The sequence below is a fragment of the Planococcus citri genome, chromosome 4 (assembly GCF_950023065.1).
Source record: "Planococcus citri chromosome 4, ihPlaCitr1.1, whole genome shotgun sequence".
NCBI lineage: Eukaryota > Metazoa > Arthropoda > Insecta > Hemiptera > Pseudococcidae > Planococcus > Planococcus citri.
The window spans coordinates 28,619,754-28,642,148 of NC_088680.1; the positions used below are offsets into that span (position 1 = coordinate 28,619,754).

Genomic DNA, 22,395 nt, shown 5'->3' on the forward strand with positions numbered 1-22,395 from the left:
CTTTATTATTTCGTTTGGCAAAATTGTTGGAAAAAAATTTTCGAGCATCTTTAGCCAGTCTCCTTTTTTCCCTCTTTCTCCTCTTCCCTCTCCAAAGACACCGCCGCACAAAAAATCAATACAAATAATTACACAAGGTAAAAATAATTTGTCTTTTTTGGCTCCATTTGCCAACTCGTTTTTCCATTTTTCATCCAAAATAATCTTTCATTTTGGCGATTTCACCAACGACGAGACGACAAATTGTCGGATGTATCACGAACATCGTGTCGAGAGGTCTTTGACCGCGTAGAAAATTTATACTTTCGAGTCAATCGGCCGAAGATTTCATTTCATGCACGATATAGTCTGCGAGAGCATTTTTTGAAAAATTTCTCAATTTCACTCAACACGATGATCCCAATAAGAGGCCTTCTCACTGACCCTTATCCGAGGTTGGGCATTTCGACGAACTTGACAATGGCAATTTTTTTCTTTCTTTCATTATCTTATTCTTTCAAGAATGTCGGTTTCTCGAAGAAAATGAAATTCGTCGAATATTAAACCATATGACGCGACTTGAGGTACATTGACGTATATTTCACATACCCCAGAGACACGAGCAATTACCGGGATACCTACGAGTATTTCTTTCTTTTGAAAGTGGAAAAAAATCCGCCAGAACGTAGATAACGCGTCTGGGTCCGGGTGCTGGCTAATTGACAAATTTTAAACGCTGTACAAGTACAGATTAAAAAGAATTGAACGTGTAATTGCACAATGACCAGAGAAAAGTTAAACATCCGCGAATCGTAGCTGAAATGCCGATTACACGGTTCCCATGTATACTAGTTTAAATATAGTATAGCCGCGTTATTGGAAACTTGGCACCAGTGGTGAACATTTTGACGTAACAGAGACAATTTGGGTTCAACAAGACTCATACGAACGTAATAACTCGTCGAAAACGCCAGATACATAGAAAACTTGGTGCTGTGAAGTGTATTTTTTGAATAATTTTTTACCATCTCGAAGTCACGAGAACGCGATTTTAATAGTGAGCGATTTTCGGGTAATTTTTGTGTTAATCAAATCGGTGAAATGGGGGGCATTGCGTGGAGCCAACCCCAACTCGAAGAAGGAGTTCGAGAAAATCCTGTCGAAGAGGAGATTCGAGACAATCCTATCGAAGAAGAACCCCTTCAAGAAGCAGTAAGTTGACGCCTTTGTGTTACGGTTTAGTAAAAAAGATAGAGTATATTTTAAGATTACTACTCTTATACGACAGTAGAATAACGAACGGAAGATCAAAATCGGCCTCGTCTTTGATGTCAACTCGAAACTCGTGTGCCTATCTTCGTAAAACTAAATCAAAACTTACATTTCAATCGTGTTTGGAGTTTTAAAAGCTCTTTTACGTAGGTCAATATTGATTCGAAAAAGCAAAAACGTTAGCAGACGAGTAATTTTATCTGATAGAAAAATTTCAAAGCTTAATGAAAAATAAATTTTTACCCATACAAAGGGCGATACAACTAGGTATAAATTGAATAGCGAATTATGAACGGTCTTGGTACGTAGTAAATGCTTCATCCGAACTAAAAACTACGAGCTACTCTTTTTCGTCGAATATAAATGATTAAAAAAATGGAAAGCACGTTTAAGATATTTTTATTTCGTCGCGAAAGAGGAAAATTTTCAATATTACCAGGGCTAAGGGGGCACAAAAGCGAAACGAAAACAAGACGAATGAATTCGCAATGCACGAGAAAAGCTTCCATTATCAAAATGAATTCCATCGCTGTTTTTAAAATTTTCAACTCGGCTTTTTCTCATCGTCGTACGTAATTGGCCCTTTGTGACGGGTTTAATTAGCTTACGAATTATGACGCAATAAAATCATATTTTTTTCGGCGGTTGCGAAAAGTTTCTAGGATTGATTTTTATACTTCTCTCTGGCTTGGCTGGGCAAACGCGCAGCTAGCTCCTAATACATTTTTATCAAAGGTTTTCAAGTGGCCAAATTTTGCCATGTTGCTGTATATAGTAACTTATTTGAAGCGAGATGTTGTATAAAAGTTTTTAAATATTTACAACTTACAACGTTTAGATTTACGTTGCCAGATTTACGATAATAAAATTTTCTTGTTTTATTTTCTCTCGTCTTTCGTCTTTATTCTGGCGGTTCGTTATCCGTGTAGGTAATTTTTCGTGATCGTTATTGTGAAACGAAGCGTGTTATTTCGAATTTAAACAAATTACCGGAACGAATTTTTTTCTTAGTGGGATTATTGGCAACACTGTCGATGAAAAAATATATCTATTGATTGGTTAGATAAAAATAAGACATTTTTCAGAATCTAGGAGAAAACCGAAAAGTGTGAAGTAGGTATTTACCTACCTATCTCTTGAAAAATTGAACGATTCGTTTTCGATTTTAAAAGTTGGCAACACTGTAAATTTGATGTTCAATCAACCTGCTAGTGCTTTCTCAATTTTTTAAACATCTGCTGAATATTTTGATTTAAAAAAAGATTTCTGGTGTTCATCAACTAGGGCAAGCTGAAGTAGGGACATTTGGCAACAATGCTTAAAATTAGTTTTTTGGAAATTCAACAGTTCGAAATCAGGTTACAAAATTCAATGTTTCTCTAATTGATTTCATACTTTTTTTTTTTGAAATGCTCGAAATTACGTGTGCAGTCAAGAGTGACCAAGATGTGGGGAAGGGGGATTGTCTTTCTCAAAAGGACGAATTTTGAGGTGCACTACTTTCAGATGTACAGTATAAGGATGAAAAATGGTTAAAAATGCATTCTTGTAGAAAGTTTTTTTTTTTTTTTTTGAAAAACGATATTTTATGATAGAAAACTTGAAGGAAAATATTTGGGTAGGTGTATGTACTTACCAAATTTTTTGCCAAACTTCAACTTCAGCTCAAGATTCTCAAAATCTAAGCCTCTGAAAAAAATAAATCGCGTTTTGGTGAGGAAATCTTATGCTCTATGATTTTATTTTTCGTCAACTGTGTAACTTTTTCTAAAAAAATTGATTTGCTCTGATAGTAATTTTATTTATTGTTATTTTGAATTTTGAATTAATTTCCGAGAAAAACTGAGTATTTTACGAAAAAAAAACAAGTGCATTACGAAAATGGTTCTCTTACAAAGTAACCTATGTTTGAAATTGAAGGCGCCGAGGGAGAATAAATCTTCAAGGGTGTCCCAAAATTTTTACGTATAATTTATTGCTCACAGCTCCATTAATTTCAAAGGCGAGCAATTTCACTAAATGGCATTTTTCGCTCGTTTAAAGAAATTACACAAGAATTTACATTCAGAATTGATGAAAGTTTACCTTTCGAAAATTTTTAAGAAATCAGGTACCTATCGATTTAAAAAAATTATACCTACCTATTTATTTTCAAAACACAATTGCTTTCACCTCTTCCAGTCTTAGAGATAGGCAATTTTGTAAAAGAATCTTTTTTGTTCATCTCAAAAAATTAAGTCTGAATCCTCCCTGGTGAGAACTTTTTTATTATGAGAATTTGATGAGGTAGATTTCGTTTTTTTTTCAACAAAAAAATGTGGAGGATTTTTTTTATTTTGAAATTAGGTACATACTCTAATATCTAACTGACATTATGTGAAAATATCAAGACTAATTTTGGTACATGGAAGTTCCAAATCATTATCATTTTTTTCAAATTTGAGAAAATGAAATACAAAGCACAAAAAATTATAAGTAGGTACCTACTTACCTATTTGACATAAATTAAAAAACAAATGAGCTTTTTACTCATTGTGCTGTACAATTTTTGTACACTCTAGGCCAATTTTTGGAAGGATTGCAAGCTTTCTTAAAAGTCGAAATAAAACACATAAAATGGTGCAAAAATCCACTTTTTTGATCCTGAAAGGTCAAAACTTGCAAAAGACACTTCAGTCACATTCTTTCATTGTACTGTAAGAATCTGGACCTTCTAGGTCAATTTGGAGGGGCTGCAGTCTTTTCTGAAAGTCGAAAAACATGTAAAATAGTCCAAAAATGCACTTTTTGACCCTGGAAAGAAGGTCAAATGGGGTTGGAAGGTTTAAACCTGCACAAAACACTCAGATAGCAGCCTCCTGTTGTATGATGACAACTTGGGCCCCCTAGGTCAATTTTAGTGGGGGGGGGGGGGTGTCAATAATAGGGGTAAAATAAGATTTTTTCGCCTTAATTTCACCTTAAATGGAGTGAAGATGGCCTAAGAAGCTGAAATTCGGATATGTTGATCGTAGGGATGGTAGTGACCAATGGTACGATTTTGGACCCTTTTCATTCATTGGAAACCAAAATATGTCCCTCCAAAAAATGACCTCACTGTAATTTTCAACTTTGACCCACCTCACTCCAGGGGTCAAATATGATTTCCAAGAAAACTATATTTCCCAAGTTTGATTTTATTTTATCAATTAGAACAGGCTCAAAGTCATAAAATGTTAGACTGAAACTTATATACATCAGTCTGGCCTACTGCAATAGCCATCATTTTTGACAAAAATTTGTCTAAAAAATTATGAAAGCAAAAATATACATACAAAATTTTATAATAGGTACAAATAAAGTAGGTATGTAAATTTTTCTTAAAAAATGATTTGTTTTTAAATTAACTAATGAACCTGATAAAACATCAAAAATCATAAATATTAAGCAACTTTTAAATCACCACATTTCCATGTCAATTCTTTTCATTTTTGTACTAAAGCAATTCATAATTATTTTTATTTTCTCAATTAATGGAACTTTTTCATTTTTAGTTTTCTTTGGTTTTAATATCTATTTTACTCATTGTTTTAAATCTCTGTCACAATATCCATATAGAAGATGAAAGTATAGAGGGTATTACTTAATTTGTTCCCATCTCTGATTTGGAAGATCTTGAAAAATTAAGGACCTAAAATGAAGCTTAATGAAAAAATAATAAATCATGTAAGGGTGCTGATTTGAAAAATTCATTGAAAATTCAAAATTTTTTTAAGGGCTGAGATTCAAATTGACTTTTGTTCAAGGCTGTTTTGGTTCTCAACTCAAATTTTCGTGATTAAAAAAAATCATTCGGGTGCATATTATTTACAAGTTTGCATTTTCCCCTAAATTTTCTAATAATTACGTAATTACGAAAACTATTTAATTTTTTTTCACAAATTTTCAAATTTTCCAGACTTTTTACAACATTGATGAATTTTTTGGTGAAAAAAAAAATGGTGTAAATTTTATCATCATAATGTAATTATTACTTACACGTGATTCCCTTCTACCAGCTAAGACAGAGCGAGCGGATGTGCCAGAGGGAGGGGGGAGGGCTTCCGGTCTCAATTCACGTCGACGTACGTGAATAAATCAACGAAACATAATTTTAAATTGGCCAATGATTCATAATCAATCCAACATAACACATGCAGTACGATGCATCGTGGTGCGCCAATTTCTTCTCAGCCACGAGTAGGTAAATCACACTGCACAGGTAATTTAAGCTACAAAGTCAAACAGGAAGATGCCAAAAAAAGAGTATAATTATGATGACGTCATTGGCAAGTATTTAGTCCACTGTTTGAAAAAATAATAAGAGCACGACTGCGACATAGGTCAGGAGGTTTTGTTTTCACGTTTCGTAAATACTAGGTATGCATTTTTTCAAATTTGACCTACTAAACAGGTTGTTTGAAGTGCGAACTTTTTAAATGCACGAGTATTTTTCTCGGCTTTCTCGCTGTGTAGTAATTATTTATTTTTTTTCGCAGCAATTGTCGACTGTCGAGTGAAAAATAATTCAAAATGGTATTTCTAACATTCCTTTGATCTTCCGTTTATTATTTGTTTGTTGCGGTGTAAAGGAACGAGGATTTTTTTTTCAAATATGACACGATTGTATGATAAAGTACTAATGTTTTTCTGTGTTCTTCTTGTTTCAAAAAGGATACAATAAACGATGGAGTGGCGGATCAAGATGCCAGGAAAGAGAAATATAAACAGGATATGGAGAATTTCAAACAAATGCTGCAAAAGAAAAGAGAGGAACGCAAACAAGCCATTACCAAGATATCAGAAGAAATGAACGAGTTGAGGAAAAACACCGATGATTTGGAAAAAGAACGTACTCTTCGGATAGGCTTGGAAAAACAAGTCAAAGCTTTAAAGGAGGTTTCCATCGTTAGCAATGAAATGTTACAGTTGCGAGAAACTCAGGTAATTATCATAATCCTTAAAAGATACGAATTTAAATGATCCGATTAACGTGTACTGTATAGTCAGGGTGAAATTATATTACTACAAGGGGGAGGATGAGGAGGTTTTTGAGATTATCTGTTTTTAGAATAGAAATTCTCTTCTGTGTGCGAACTCGGCGTGTTTTGTTAAGCCGATTTCTTTAAATTGAATACACATTGAACGTTTAGGTTTATTTGAGAAAATAACGTACACTACGGTTATATGCATGTTTCTCGCTATAAAAGGCTACATTTATAAAGAAAAAAATCTATCATCTTAGAAGGGAGCAGAAAGGGGGAGGGGTAGAATTAACTGTTGTATAATTTCTGGGCTAATATAAAAGTACAAGACATTTATAACTATCGTAAATTTGAGACATTATTTTAATCAAGCTTTATTTTCTTTTTTTTTCTCAGGTAGCTGAATTAAAAAAACGTCTAAACAATTTGGAGACCACTGCAGAAGAGAATCTGACAAGTTTACGTAGCCAGTATGAGAATCAAATTGAAAACATCCGTAAGCTAAGGCAGCTGTATGAAGAACGAGCCGAAGCTGCGGCTCGAGGCCATGAAAAAGAAATGGAAAAAGAACGCGCTAAAAATACATTATTGGAATTGAAACTAGAAGAGCATGCCAACGATGCGGCAACAATTCAACAACTTAATGAGAAAATCGACGAGCTCGAGAAGAAAGTTAGCGAGAAGGAGTTGGAAAACGAAGAATTAAAGGAGCTACGTAGTTCGCTTGTTGCTGAATGCAACAATCTTACATCTCAGCTTACCCTCATCAATAATTTATTCTCAAACATGCTAACAGGTGACATGGACTTCGACCTGTTGACCCAGTTGTTGCAAGACAATCATAACTTGATCACTGATCTGATTGCTAATGGAGATATCAACGATACTGCCGCTTTATTGGTCAATATCGCCGAAAAAACGTACAAGAAACAAGAAAACATCCCAACAGTTTCAACCAATACTAAACAAGAGATCGCTACCAATTTACCCAAAGTTTGGAGAATGCTAATTGAGCTGTTGAGCAGTCACGAAGAATCCAGCCACGTTGTTCAAGGTACCTCGGATGAATGCTACAAGCATGTCAAAACTCCCACAGGTTCCAGAACTGTGATCAGTGTTAGTCAAACGTTTCTTCGTTTAAAAGATCTAATTTTGGAGAAAAACAGCCTTGTCAAAGAAGTAGGCAGATTGAAGACCCTGAATGGGCATTTGGAGAACCGGCTGGATCAGCAAGAGAAACGTTTGGGTGTTGTGTCATCAGAGCTGAAGAAAACTTGGGGCATTGTTAGCAAGCTCAAAGTGCAGCATAGGCAGCTACACACGCATGAGAAAATTCTCAGATACGAATTGCAGCACAAACGTCAAATGCTAACCGATCTGAAGCACGAGCTGGAGTACTGTAGAGAGACCTGGGATCGAGCTAAGGAGAAGAATACTCAGAATGAGCATGATTGGGAACTCCTGCGAAAAGAGTTTGCCTTGAGGAAGTCCAGAGATACCAGTAATTCAACGGAGAGTGGTTATGAAGATGATGAAAACTCACAGTCGCCAGATATTTCAACTAGTGAGCTGGAGTATGATTTATCTGATAGTCAGAAGTCCAGTGAGATGAATAGTCCTTCGATTGAGCTGGAAGATGCAGCTTCTGACGCTACTGTTATCGAATTGATTGATATGTTGGAGTTTGAGGATGAATCTCAGGGACAAGATGATGATAAAATGATCCATGAAAAGTCACCTGAAGGCTGTCTAGGTCAGGGAGGATCTTCTGAAGGCTGTGTGGATTCTGAGAGACTTCAAGGGACTAGTTCAGAGATCTCCGAAGATGATAGGGTGACTGGTGGATTTCATGTTTCTGAATCGGAATCATTAGAAGGCTACGAAATACTTGATGCATCTCAGGTAACGCTTCCGGAAGCAACTGAATCGTTGGTTTCAGAAAATCCCTCAGAGAACTTGGCAGATCCAATGAGATCTTCAACAGAAGAGCTCAAATCTCCAGAAAATTTGGCAGATTCCATTAGATCATCATCACCAGTCCTTGAATCTCCAGAAAACACAGCAGATCCAATGAGATCTTCATCACAAACTCTTGAATCTCCAGAAAACACAGCAGATCCAATGAGATCTTCAGTAACAGTGCAAGAATCTCTAGAAAACTCAGCAGATCCAATCAGATCTTCAGCAACAATGCAAGAATCTCCAGAAACCCCAGCAGATCCCATCAGATCATCCTCAAAGACACTCGAATCATTGGAATCTGCCACAGATTCATTGAGATCTCCCACATTTGAATCCTCATCAGTCAATGTTGCAGATTCATCAATAAGTTCTGCAACCAGTCCAACAGAATCTCCCAAAGACTGCACAAATTCATCGAGATCTCCCTCAGTATCATCAGAATCACCTGATCACTGCCCCGAATTGAGATCTCTTTCCGAAACTCGTCTCAGATCTGAATCCTGCGACGAGCCCCAACAATCGATCTCCAGTTCCAGTGCTGACCAAACTACTAAACCATTCGTGAAACGTAAAAGTTCAGAAGAAATTCTAGAAGCTAGAGCAGCCAGATTACGCCGCCTAGAACACCAATGCCAATCACTTTTGAATCAAATGGCATTGACTTCGTTGAGAAGTGACACATTATCTACAAGACTGGAAGAGCTCCATGAACAATATGGTTCGGAGGATAGACCAGAAAGACGCCCACAATCCGAAAATACCACCGAGGAACAGACTGTTTCACAAGCTTCTACTGCAGAATCGGACTCGAGAGAGAATCGTCTACAGCAAATGGAAGAAAACTGTATCAAGATGTTGGAAAATGTCGCCGATGGAGCCGAATTAAACGTCAGGCTCGAGAACATTTGCGTTTCTAGTCACGAATCGAACCCTTCAAACGAAGCCGTTGACACAGCTAACGAATGTGATAACTTTGTTAACGAATCCACTCAATAAAGTGCATTCGCTTGTTAACGATTGTGTGAGAGAAACGCAGCTAGAGAGATGTTGCAAATGACATCGTATAAATGTTATGTACATTTATATATACGAGACGACGTGATATTTTCTATTTTATGATGTAAAGTGCTCGTTAACATTTGCCCGCGCGTATTTATTGTTGAATATTTTTTCCGATTTAATTCGGAAGAGCTTATATCTTCCTTTCTCTATCTCTCTATTTATTTTTTTAAATCGTATTTTGTTACCTGTTTGTTTTTATTTTTAAAACATTTTTTTCCGTTTAATTCACTCCTTTTAGAATTTGTACCCTTTTACTAATAAAAACCATGTTTTTTCAGTATTATTATTGTAATTTTATTGTTTACCTTACCTGTTTTTTTTTCACCACCAGAGATTAAATAGGTACCACGAACATTTACTCGAAATATTCAAAAATCAACTCCAGCTATGCCATCTGCGTTACCTTCGTCGTGTAAATATCTTCCTTACGTGAAATTTACTTCGATAGATGGCGCCTGGCGCAGAACTCGCCTATTAAATAGCGAATAAACTCGACGAATTAAACAAGTGTTGAGAAATAACCAGCACATTTTCAAAGTAATATATTTCAATAATTGATGCTACAACATCGATCGAGAAAATATAAACTAACGTAAAATATCGTATTCGAAATTACGTAGGTACTTAGTTTAAATTATGCACTCTCAACAATGCTCGGATTTTTTTTTCACAACAAAATATATAATTTTTTTGAATTCAAAATCCACACGAGGCTAATTTACTAATTCATTCGAATAATTTGTACTTTGTTCTCTACACATCGATTTCTTTGGTAATTATAAACTTAACGTTAAAGTTCCAACATGAAATTAAAAATTAATCGTTATAACAGAAGAGAACGAAAACTCGTTAATGAAGCTTGAGGTAACTCGTAACACCATTTTCGTAGGTATTTTCTAGAGTTCAATATGAAGATCTACGAGAACTGCTGCGTAAGTATTGAAATTTTAATCGAGATTTCATCGTTATCGTAATCGTCGATAGAGTATGAATTATAATTAAGAGAAAAGAAGTTGGAACGTGGTCGTACTTACGTGGTATAATTTAAATTTATGTCTTAAATTATAATACATTATAAAACAATAATAATGACAAAATTCGATACAACGATTACAAATTTATTTTAGCAACGTCGATTGGGAAAAATAGGTGAGTACAGTTTTTTTTTTTTTTTTGGTACAAATATAAAACGACAACTCCGAACAAAAAAAAAACAAAACAATAAGTAATTGAAAAAAATTCGACGAATTGTTCAGCTTATAAAATGGTCGTCTGCGTCTCATCGACTCGTAGGTATATGTATAATTTCTTCAAAAATGCGAGAAAAAAATCAACGATAGAAAGTTTTTATTTTTCAGATATGGAATAAAAATTCATTTTTCATATACTCGTACGATAACGTGTTAAAACATGCATATAAATTTTCATCACCATCGTATGAAAATATGGCCGCCAAAGATAAAGAGATGCCTCGGAATATGTGTCTTTTTTAAATTAGTATTTAGTAGATATTGGCTTTTTTTATTCTGCCAACTTTCTCCCCCTTGGTTTTTTTTTTCATTTTTATCTACGGTTGATTTTTTTTTGGAAAAAATTTCATTCAATTTATGTTTTTTTATTACGATGGTAGTTTTCAGAGAAGTTGAGAATTTCATCGATTTTACATAGTAGGAGATATTTTTTTGCGAGATTTTGTAACCGTCGTTATGGGTATTTTAGTAGTTTTATGATTTGTAATAATTTTTGGAATTTTTATGTCTCGAGTCTCGAGCTTTTAACATACCTATATACGTTAGGTAGCTTTCTAGTTGAAATTGCTTTGCGGTTTACATTCTGTATATTTTCCTCGCTGGGGTATGTCTCAGGTAGACCAGATGACAAGTATCAATTTATTTTAGTATTTTTAACCTGCGAATCGATCGGGTAGAGGCGGTTTTCAGCATTTTGATTTGATTCCTTGAGGTGTAGGCAGGTACAATAAATACCTATGAGTAGGTATACATATCTTGACCGAGGATTTTGTGGATTTCAAAGGTTTGGATTTTAAAATGTATCTACCTACCTACTTTGTTTTCGTATAAAGTATTTTCATTTTAAAAATTGAATCAGATGGTCAAAAATATATAAATCCCTCACTCATTTGATACGAATTACTTTTCAAATATTTGCTCTTGATCTATTTCAGTTCCCACTCGTTAATCGATTCAAGAAGAAAATGAGAAATAGGTACCTAAGTCCATCTGAACTATACCAACAAGAATCAATTATTTATTTTTAAAGAGGGAAAAGGTAGGTATTTTTATGAGAGTATCACTTATGTATTTTTTCGATAAAATATTTTCGAATTTTTGGATTTGAGATCCATTTTAGGGGGAAGGGGAATGTGTGAACCATGAAAACTGAAATTTTTATTACGATTTTTAGGGTCATTGACCTCACAATTTCTGATAGACTTCATTTACATCATTTAATTTTTTCAAAGTCAAAGTTGGGGAAGAGGAAGAACAAGGCAAAAATGAAGACGTACTTAGGTACATTTTGAAATATTTCAAACAGCCCCCCTACTTCTCCCTCTCTTACGATTCAGCATTTACCCACCATCAAAAATCTACCTAAATTAAAAATTTAGTAAAATTTTCTCGTGGAAAAATGTTAATTTATTTTGAGAATTTTCTTGCAAGAAAATTATCTGAACTGGAATAAAAATTTCAGACCCAAATAACGCAAGATTAAAAAATTAGGTAAACAAAAATATTTCCACAGCCAGAATTTCACGAGTTGAAGTTAATTTTTTGATTTTTGATGAATTTTCAAAAATCAAAGGGCAAAAAAAGTCAGAATCTACCTAATTGCGCTATTAAGCTGAGATTTAATTTATATTTTTGAACTTCCAAATCGATTGGAAATGATTCCACGCCATTTTGAACAGTCCTGGAGCCTCCAGAAAAATTTTGAAAATCACAATTTCTACAAAATTGCGCCCAATTAGAGCTAAAAACCGGTTTATACCACATTTCTAGCCTTGTAGATTGACTGAAAGAAGTTTAAGGTCGTTCTGGGGCCTCCAGCTACATTTTGAAAAAATCCAGTTTCTCAACAAAAAAATCATAGTTTATCAAAATGAACTTCAGCATCAATAAACGTATTTGATGCATATTGAAGGTCTTTAATCCAAGTTTATTTTGACCAGTTCATTTTCACAAATTTTATGGGATTTTTTGAACAATTGGAATCTATAAAATGACGCTGGAGGCTCCAGAACCACTCTCAGTATCCTTCAGTTAATCTGTGAAGTTGAAAGGTGTGGTATATGTGTCAAATTTCAGCTTTCTTACTTTGATTCGGTCATGGGTGTAACTTTTGCAAAAATTGTGAATTTCAAAAATTTGCTGGAGGCTCCAGAACTGCTCAAAACGACTTAAAATTGCTTCGGAAGATCAAAAATAAAGTATAAGGCAAATTCCAGCTTTTTAGCTTTTATAGGTAAAAATTTTGATTTTTTTTTTCGTTTTTTTGGCCCTTTGATTTTTGAAAATTCACCAAAAATCATAAAATGAATTTCAGCACTTGAAATTTGGTTGGTGATGTATTTTCGTTTGTCCTCGAATGAATTTTGAAAAGAGCATACAAAGGGTTCTTTTTGATTTTAGTCTATCTTGAAAATTGAAAAAGCTACGATTGATTATAATTTTCAAAGTGCTCTTGAGCACCATATTTTTTACAGAACATTGAAATATATCTACAAAATAGATCCATTGTTTGCTGGAACTCAAAATTAAATGTCTGGAACTCAAAGAACCAATAATTTTGAAAATTTAATAAATCGTAGCTCTTTAAATTTTGAAGATGGGCCTAAATTAAGAATAAGAACCTTTTTTTTAGGGTGACTTTAAAATTCTGTAACATGGCAGTCATATCCTACTTTGTCTTTACTTTAATGTTATTGAAAAATGCAACACAGAAAAATCAAAATGAAATAGTCACAATGGTCATTAATTTAGCCCCTTCAGTTTTTAGGAACGCAATTCAACTTACTCTTGAGTAGTTTGGGTTGTTTATTTCCAAAGGTTGATGAGACCGTGATCGAAAAGACTCATTTCGCTAAATTTTTCTCAAACACTTGCTGCAAAAAAAATTAAAAATTCATCTCCTCTCCCAAAAAAATTAAAACTTGCTGAAGAACGTTCCCCCGCACCTACTTTTTATTAACTTTTCGTTAAAAAAATATATCGTTCGGGTATCTAAATAAAATATTAATAGTCTCGAAAAGTAAAACAGAAAGAGAGAAAAAAGTAATCCTCCAGAGTAAATTTCCATCCAAACAATTCGCTATAAGCTACGATGAAGAAACTACGAATGATATTCAAAACTTGAGTCACGTAGTAACGTTCTGCGAAACATTTCACGAAACTTAGTTATTACTCGCTATTTTAATTGATTTAGAAAAAACGCTACCGTAAATTAAATTTGCAACAATTAAAAACATCCAACTTTATTGCGCGTCTTATACTCGTACAACGTAGGGATAAAAATGTACAACGATCGACAAATTCAGAGTATAGTATTTTATCGCCAGCGAATATATATTGTAGATACATTATTGTAAAGGTATCGAACCGATGAAGATGAATATCCACTAAGTAGGTATACATATGTAATAAAAAAACAAGAAACAAAAAATTTCTACGTTTTCGTTTCTCGATATGGGAACGACGATAAAACGAAACGTATTTTTATAAAAATATATTCGTCTTTTGATTAATTTAAATACAGCGATATTCGACTCGATGGGGTAAAAGAAAGTTGCCAGCATCGTAAATATAATCCCCGAAGAGCGATTGTTCATTCTACTTTTATGATTTCGGCTTCGCCGTGTCTCGCGCAATTACCGAAATTGTGTTTGCTGTGAGTTATATGTATTCACTATATAGGTAGGTATGGGTATATGTATAACTACGTGTAAGTATACCTACTGCATAGTTCGAGTATCAAAATCCTACTCATTTTCATAAATTCGTAAATAATCCTTCATGTTTCAGGACAAACAATACCATCGCGTACGAGTATCTTGAAATTCGCCAAATTACCCTGGTGATAGTGAAAGGAGAAATTTAAAAATATATGAGTTGAGTATGATACGTAGTACGCATATAGTGTGTATTGTGTATATTTCATTGCTGATACCTCTTCTCATATTATGCTCGCGTATTCCCTTAGTTCAGTCTGTGTGTCTATTGGTATTGCGAACATCTATCATCGATATGTCAATATTTCATTATTATATCGCGTTTGGTTCGGCTTGGCTATATACGGATGTAATGTATATGTTGGTATGCAGTAGTATGACGACAACACTTTGGCACTTTTCAATAATCAAAAATACCTATACATACCTAGCCATTTGTTTACAAGTTAATGTAAAAGCTATTTTTGAAGTATATACCTATGTTGAAAGATGGTGAAAAAAATGAGCTCGTTGAGTGAAAACATTGGATATAATTTTAATAATCGATTCAACTGTACTTATGTAGTGAAACTTTCGACCAAAATGGCGAAGGATCTATCGCCATTGTAGAGAATGAAGAGAAAGAGAGGCAAAAAGTGATGATTCTCAATCTACTGATCTCAAAATCCAACATTTTTGTGTTGAAAAAAAATCCAAAAGCTTTTCTACAAAAATGAAACTAGGAACCTTTTTTTTCAAAAATGTTTTCTTCGTAATGGAAAAATTGAAAAAAATTGAAATTTTCCCGTCTGATTTTCCCTGAAAACTGATTTTTTTGTCATGAAACATTGACAATTATTTTCAATATTTTTTTCAAGAATAAAAAATCTATGTTCAAAAAAAAATCCAAGAGCTCTACAAAAAAAAAAAAAAAAAAAAAAATAGAACCTCCTAAGTATTTTTTTTCAAAAAATTGATTTTTTTATTTTCAAGAATTTTTAAAAATATCAAACTTTTTTTTCGTTTAATCGGTCTAAAATAAATTACCACTTTTTCAAAAGGGAATTTCACGCTCTACAATTTTGCATTCGTTCATTTTTTCCATGAGAGTTTAAATCTCCTCGACAGCTCTACAAAAAAAAAAAAAAGTGAAAAGGAAAAATGAAATTTTTTATCTAAAAAATGTGAATAATCTGTTTTTAGGAAGCTTCATATTTGCACGAGACGTTTCGACCAAACATTACGAAGCTCAACTTCTTCAAATGATATATTTTTTCAGAGTCCTCTGAGCAAGTATGCACATTTGAACCACCCTGTATAATAAGACTAAGAGTGGATTGCAAAAAAAGTAGAAAAATTTTAATCAAATTTGATAGAGACCTCTATTTCAAGTTGAAAGTCACTCAGAAAAAATTTAACCTGACGAGTGTCCCAGGAAGAGAAACACTGACCTTCAAAAAAGGACATTTTTGAAGAAAATTCTCAGTTTTTTCACATTAATTCCAACTCAGCCTACATCATGAACAAATACAACACGTTTAAAAATTGCATTTGAGAACCAAAGTTATTGCAGTCATTTCGAAATATTTAATTTTCGAAATGGGATCTTTTAATGGAAAGGGGAGCACCTCCTCCCCCAAATTTGGGCAAAACATTCAAAAAAACCCTGGGGCATGTGATATATCGAATTGCATGTTTTTTGTGACGCTGAACACAAATATGACGTCAGATTTTTGATTGGACCCCATTTACGGCCCCCAACACTTCCCCACAGGGGGTAGAAATTTTTAAAAAATGGTTTCATTCGTGTGACACATAAAATAGTATGTTTTCGATATCGCTGAACACGAATATGGCATTAGTTTTTCAAATTGACCTCACCCATGGCCCCTAGAACCTCCCCAAATAGGTAAAAGTCCATCAAATAGGTAATTATTTCCGTATATGAGGCCCAATCAAAAATCTGACGTCATATTCGTGTTCAGCGTTACCAAAAACATACTATTTCATGTGTCACACAAATGAAACCATTTTTTTGGCTTTTACCCCCTTTGGGGAGGTGCTGGGGCCATGCATGGAGTCCAATCAAAAATCTGACGTCATATTGGTGTTCAGCGTCACCAAAAACATACAATTCAATATGTCACATGCCCCAGATTTTTTTCGAAAGTTTTGCTCAAATTTGGAGGAGGGGGTGCTCCCCCTTCATTAAAAGATCCCGTCTCGAAAATTGAATATTTCAAAAAAGAATCAAAAGGTACGTCAATGGAAATTTTTTCAGAATTTTAAATGGTAGCTCCCACTTACAGCACCATTTTGAAATTAGACTTTCAATTTGAAAGTTTAACTTTCAACTTTTGAAAATTTCAAAACATGTAAAAAGTTCAAAATGCAATGCCCTTTTGAACTGTGAAATCAGTTTTTATCAAAGTGTCATAGCTTTGGAGGCATGCGGTGCTGAAGTTGGGTATACCTCGAGACATTGTGAAAATAATTGAAGCCCCCCCCCCCATCAGACCATCCGAAATTCTACCGAATCAATTTTTGGGGAGTGAAAGGAGTAGGTGAATGTAAAATTATGTCCAATTTTCACAGTTCTTACTCAAACATGTAAAAATTTTTCCCCTCATCTTGAGACCATATTTGATTCTTGAAAATCCTCCATAATTTATTTTTTCATGTTTTTTTTTAATGTAGCTTTATTTGGATTTTGAACTCAACATTTTCCAAAAAATCAGTACTGAAGAGGTCATTGACCTTCGAAATTAATCATTCGCAATAAATGAAGAACAATACGTTCTGAGTTACAAAAATTGCAATAAACATTCGACCAATTTTCACATTTTTTTTCACTCCTTCGTTAATTTTCCTTCAGCAATATTCGCGTCGAATAACCAGGGAGCTTTTTCAATTCCCTCTCGTCTGTTTCCTCGTCCATCTCAACTCTTACAAATCAACTAAATAAATAAACTAAAAGTTGAACCGAAAAATAACAACAACAACAGCAGCAGCAACGAAGAAAGATCGTTAAAAAATGTAAAAATATTCTAAGAAAAATCTCGTCACGGCGCCTCAACAACGATGGGTGATGCGATGCTATACTCGAATGTTCGACATTTGACGAGCATATCGTACGAGGATGAGCAAAGTTACAGCATACGAGATATACGTATAGGCAATACGAATTCGAGTAAGTGGAAGAGTTGTTGGTTTGTTTGACTGTGTGCTCGTTTTTCAAATGGTAGGTTGATAAAATCGTAATGTAAAGCGTTAGCATATCGTCATAAGTAAGTAAGGGTATGAGGTATGAGGTATTCGAGTATGCCACTTTTGAGCAGAAGCGAAAGACAAGTTTCGTATACGAGTATTTCAAACTTATTGTTTAATTTACTCTGTAAAAAATTCATAAACTTTGAAAAGTTTAAAATCTGCCAACTCGCTAAGAAATTTACCTTATGTATACAAATAAGAAGGAGGAAGAGGCTCAGCGAGGAGAAAGATGTTAAGGTTTTTATTAAAAACAAACGTCGACTTTAAAGTCTACGTCACCCACCGCAAAACCAATAAATGACATTTGAAAGAAAATACTTTTGTAGCTACTCGTTCATTCGTTCATTCGGTTCTCAGGGTGTATTATGAGAGAGGCGACGAATAGCTCAGGCGTAGCGAAGGAGAAACGATAAGGGTACAATTTACGTAATTCATCGAATTCGTTTATTGATATTTGTAGCGAAATTAGCTGCTGCTGGTTTAGAAGTTAATTAAACCAGGCGTATGAATTACGACATGAAAAATACTCGTAGAGTAGAGTTAAACTCTATATGTACAAAAAAGGGTCCGCAGGATAAATATTTTTTATTAATCGCGATAAAGGCGGCCTTTTATTTTCTCTCTTTTATACATAAACTCCATCTACGGAGGGTCGACGAACAAACGCAGACGACCAGAGGGGCAGCTTTTCGACGATTTTTGGCTTCAAAATCAGATTAAATATTTTAAGGCGCGCAGTCTGCAACCAATACGAGAGCCGAGGTGCGATTGACGAGCTTATATTTTGGCGGATCTATGCAACTATATACTATACGAAGGTTATAAGCAGCTTACGAGGTTTTTATTTTTCACGTCGACGGCGAAAAATTCGCGTGTATAGGAAATTTTCATGGTTAACGGATACACACCTTCGTCATACGTAAGAGTTTTTGAATACTGTGAGATGGACAATTGTATTAAGCGACGGAAGCTGATAACAATAACTACGTCAGCTTTTTACGCTCTATTTACTCGATTAGGACACGATGACTGCCGATGATCGAATTCGACATGTCGGTCGTTTTAACGAATTTTTTTTTTTGGTAAATTTTATGTACTTTGACATGACGAGGTCGATCGAATCAGGAATCAGGATAGGGAAGGTGAAGTATATAAAAGGGAGGATGATGTTGATCGTTGTATCGATATATACGAGAAAATCAAAAATAGTATTTATAAGAACAAAAAAATAAATAAATAAAAACACACACACCATAGAGAGTTTCTAAATCTACGTAACTTTTTTTTTTCTTTAGCGAATAAAGGAGGAAGCGGACTAAATGAATATGCGGAATGAAGCAGCCAGGTAGTTTGAATTCAATCGAACGATATTTTGCCGAAAATAAAGTTTCCCGGTGCGTTTTCATCGTCTGATGAAAAGTATTCTCTCCAATAGCTATGGAATACGGGTCTGGTCACATTTACAGCTCCGCTCTATAAAATAGAAGAAATTATTTGGTTTTTCAATGTGGATACGGTTTGATGTGTGTAGCACACGGTTGAGGGGGGGGGGGTATTATGTATGACACGAGAGAACAATCTGTTTGAAATATTCCGATTTTGAGAAGAAATTATCATGGGTCTAATTGGCATGATTTCGACTTCTGAAATGTGTAAGTATTTTGAGGGGTTTCGTGTTATTTCTGGATATTCTTCTGAACCGAATGAGTTGATGAAATTTTGAGTAAAACATGGAGATTCTGAGGAAAAGGTCAACATCATTTTTTTTGTTAATTATTACAACCAGCAGAAAAATTTTAGAATTAGAATTTATAGCAAAAAAAAAAAAAAAATGAAAAAGTATCCTAAAATACACAACCAAGCCAAATAAAGGCAGAAATTCATTTTTTGATTTTTGGAGAATTTTAGAAAATTTACTTCTTGATGAAAATTTTTTAAAAATTGATTTAATTGATGTAGACAGCAGAAATCTGGTTTTTGTTTGATTTTTGACCAAGCGTGGAAATAGATTCTAGAGCTTTCAGCGAATTTTTGGATTTTTTGGTGTTGAAAATATAAATGTAAAAAAGCCTAAACTGAATAAACTCAGAGAGGTAAGTACCATTTCTGTGACCCTTTCGATCAATTTAGGCATCAATTTTCAAAATTCAACTCTAATAGTTCAAATCCAAAATCTTTTTCAAGGATTAGGTACCTACCTATTTTTAAAAAGTTTGAAAAATTCCTCGTTTACGAACCTTATTAACATTAAAATATCAGATTTAGCTTATTTGTGCCAATTTCCCCCCCCCCCACTGAAGGCGATTGGAAGCAGTCTCAAGCTGTTATGGAGCCTCCAGAGGATTTTAAAGATTTCTATAGGTGTTTAGGAACAATTGCCATAAAGACAAAAATAATTCGTCCGTTCAAATTCGTTTAAGTATCATTTAATTTTTTTTTTTTTAATTCAAAAGTGCCCTGGAGGCTCCAAAACCACTTAAAACCACCAAGAATCGACTGAAGATGCAAAAAATGCCACATAAACAAATCTTAGCTTTTTGAATCAAACTGAATAATCTGATGATTTTTTCTGAAAATAGGAAATGTGCCAAATTCAAATTTTCTGAAGTGATTTTCAATTTTGAAATTTCATCTGGTTGGGTATTTTTCAACATTTTCTAGTTTTCACCCAGATGGTACTTTTGAACAATTTTCAACAATATCTGTCATTTTTCATTCAACTAACTATGTATTATTTTTTTTTCTTTTTCAACTTTCTTGTCGTTGATTTATAAAGCATCATTCGAAAATATTCTAAAAACAAGTTTTTTTTTAACAGGTTAAATCCAAATTACATATTTATTGAATTGATTGAATTCAATTTAAGTAGGTAGGTGTAGGTAAGTAGGGTAGGTAAGTAGATAAATATAATTTAATTTAATATACTTAATAACAATTACAATGATGCCAAATCTTTCATTTTTTTTTCAATTTTTGACAATTCTTCATCCAATGCATAGCCTGTATTTTCTTTTCACTCGTTTATTTTCAATTATCCAAATAACCTACAATTTCTTAAATTTTATTTATTTTAAAATTTTTCTCTTTTTTTAAAATTTTTTTTTACAATAATGATTGATAAGTTCTTCAATATTTCAGGACGTTTCAACACAAAATCTACACATAAAGTAGTTTTGTCAAATTGTATAGATTTTTTGAAAATAACCTTTTTCTTTTTTTGTTTTTTCGCATCACTCTGTTCAATAAAAAAAATTTCTATCAATTTTTGTCGTTTTTTAAAAAAATTTCCTACGATTTTTTCCTCGAGTATTTAAAAAAAAATTAAAAGGACAATTTTTCAGTTTTCTTTGAAATTTTTTTGAAGTCAGAATGCAGGAATTTTTTGAAACTTGATCCATAGAAATGTTTATGTCCATTTAAGGATACTAAAACCCACCCTATTTTTAAGCTACCATTGTACGAGGTCGAAAGGCACATTCAGTGCAATAAAATTTATTTTTATTTAAATTTAAATTTTCATATTATGTAGTTATAAGTTATTATTTTGAAAAAATATCAAAATCCAACTCGTACACATATAAAAAGCAAATAGCTGATCAATTTTATTTTTATGTTTTAAATAGATTCGGGTTTACTTCAATGTTTTTAATTTTTTTGTCTCCTTTTTGGTTTCTATTTGAATGAGAAATGAAGAAGGAAACGCTTTCAACTACTTAAATTATCAAAAATATCTTACTGTTGTTTTATCATTTTCAATTTTATTCATTTTGATATTGTATGTGGCTTTTTTTAACGAAGGGTAATTTTTTATTTTTTTTTTTTAAATATATAATTTCAACTGGAAAGTGGGCTTTTAGTTTTTGGATTCAATAGAATTATTTTTTTCAATTTTTATGCATAATTATGAAATAGGTACCTACCTATTTGTATCCATTTTTTTTAGGTTTATTTGGGGATTTTGTTGTACTTTTTGAAAAATAATTCACGAAAATGCTTATTTCTCCCCTCCCTCCATCCTCTTCCGGTCTATCAATTCTATTTTTCAAAATTTACTTTATAATTTTTTCTATCAAGTTCCTGAAATATTTGATTTTCGAGATTTTTATACTAATCACCTTTTAAAAGTTTTTTTTTTTTTTTTTTTTTTTTTTTAAACAATCTCGAATGACTGAAAAACATCAAAATATTGCCTCTGTTTCTTGTCTCTCGGACAGCAAAATATCGAGTATTTGGATGTTTTCGGTTCATTTTTTGCCAACTTTCCTGAGAATAACCTTCACATCACAAAACGTATCCAATGATACAGATGAGTAGTTCATTTTAAAAATTAGTTCAATATTGAACTTTCAAACTTTTGCTTAAAATAATATGCTGAATACAAAGTCTTCAAAGGAAAACCAATCACATTCGACCGATGGAGAATTTCATGCTTCACCAGTCCATTTCTTACCATACGTACCTATTTTACGAAGAACTGTTGGTTTTTTTTCAAAACCGGTGAATAAAATACCGAAGTACCTACCTTCAAATTCTTCATCACAAAAATCTTGGAAAAATCCCAACATCAAGGGTGTTCTATAGAATTTTTTTTAACAAAATAAAAAATAAAAAAAATAATTTCAAGGATTAAAATTTCTCACCAGGCAAGTGACAAAACAGCTTTGTTTTTGAGATATTTCGAACAAAAAAAATGAGAACAACGAGTTCTTTGTGTGATTTCTCAAGTCAGCCATCCTGTAAATAAAATTGATAATTGCATAGGTAGTTGATGAAATCTACTCGATTTTTTTCACTGCTGAACCGAATTTCAAGATTTCTAGGACACCCTGTATAAAGCGTCGAAAATTTTTTCGACATCATTATATTGAGAAATCCATCGGTTATTCCAAACAGATGCTACTT

At 33.4% G+C, this 22,395-nt stretch overlaps 2 protein-coding genes across 2 annotated transcripts in view; one reads left to right on the plus strand and one right to left on the minus strand.

Annotated features, from left to right (window-relative positions):
- The first annotated feature begins 838 nt into the window (after positions 1 to 838).
- Positions 839 to 9,558, plus strand: LOC135844524 (uncharacterized). The gene is made up of 3 exons (XM_065362746.1): positions 839 to 1,191; positions 5,944 to 6,213; positions 6,651 to 9,558. Exons 1-3 carry the CDS (start codon positions 1,081 to 1,083, stop codon positions 9,210 to 9,212), a joined length of 2,943 nt encoding a protein of 980 aa, XP_065218818.1. The 5' UTR covers positions 839 to 1,080; the 3' UTR covers positions 9,213 to 9,558.
- Positions 9,559 to 9,803: 245 nt separating this feature from the next.
- Scp2 (Sarcoplasmic calcium-binding protein 2) overlaps positions 9,804 to 22,395 on the minus strand; it is a 122,722-nt gene continuing 110,130 nt past the window's right edge. Inside the window, exon 7 of the mRNA XM_065362747.1 lies at positions 9,804 to 18,966. Within this exon, the coding sequence (XP_065218819.1) occupies positions 18,850 to 18,966 (117 nt within the window). The 3' untranslated portion in view covers positions 9,804 to 18,849. The remainder of the gene's footprint in view (positions 18,967 to 22,395) is intronic.

Coding starts and splice junctions, on each gene's coding strand:
- LOC135844524 (XM_065362746.1), top strand. CDS start 1,081: ATGGGGGGCATTGCGTGGAGCCAACCCCAACTCGAAGAAGGAGTTCGA. Junction 1,192..5,943: donor AAGAACCCCTTCAAGAAGCA/GTAAGTTGACGC, acceptor TGTTTCAAAAAG/GATACAATAAACGATGGAGT. Junction 6,214..6,650: donor TACAGTTGCGAGAAACTCAG/GTAATTATCATA, acceptor TTTTTTTCTCAG/GTAGCTGAATTAAAAAAACG.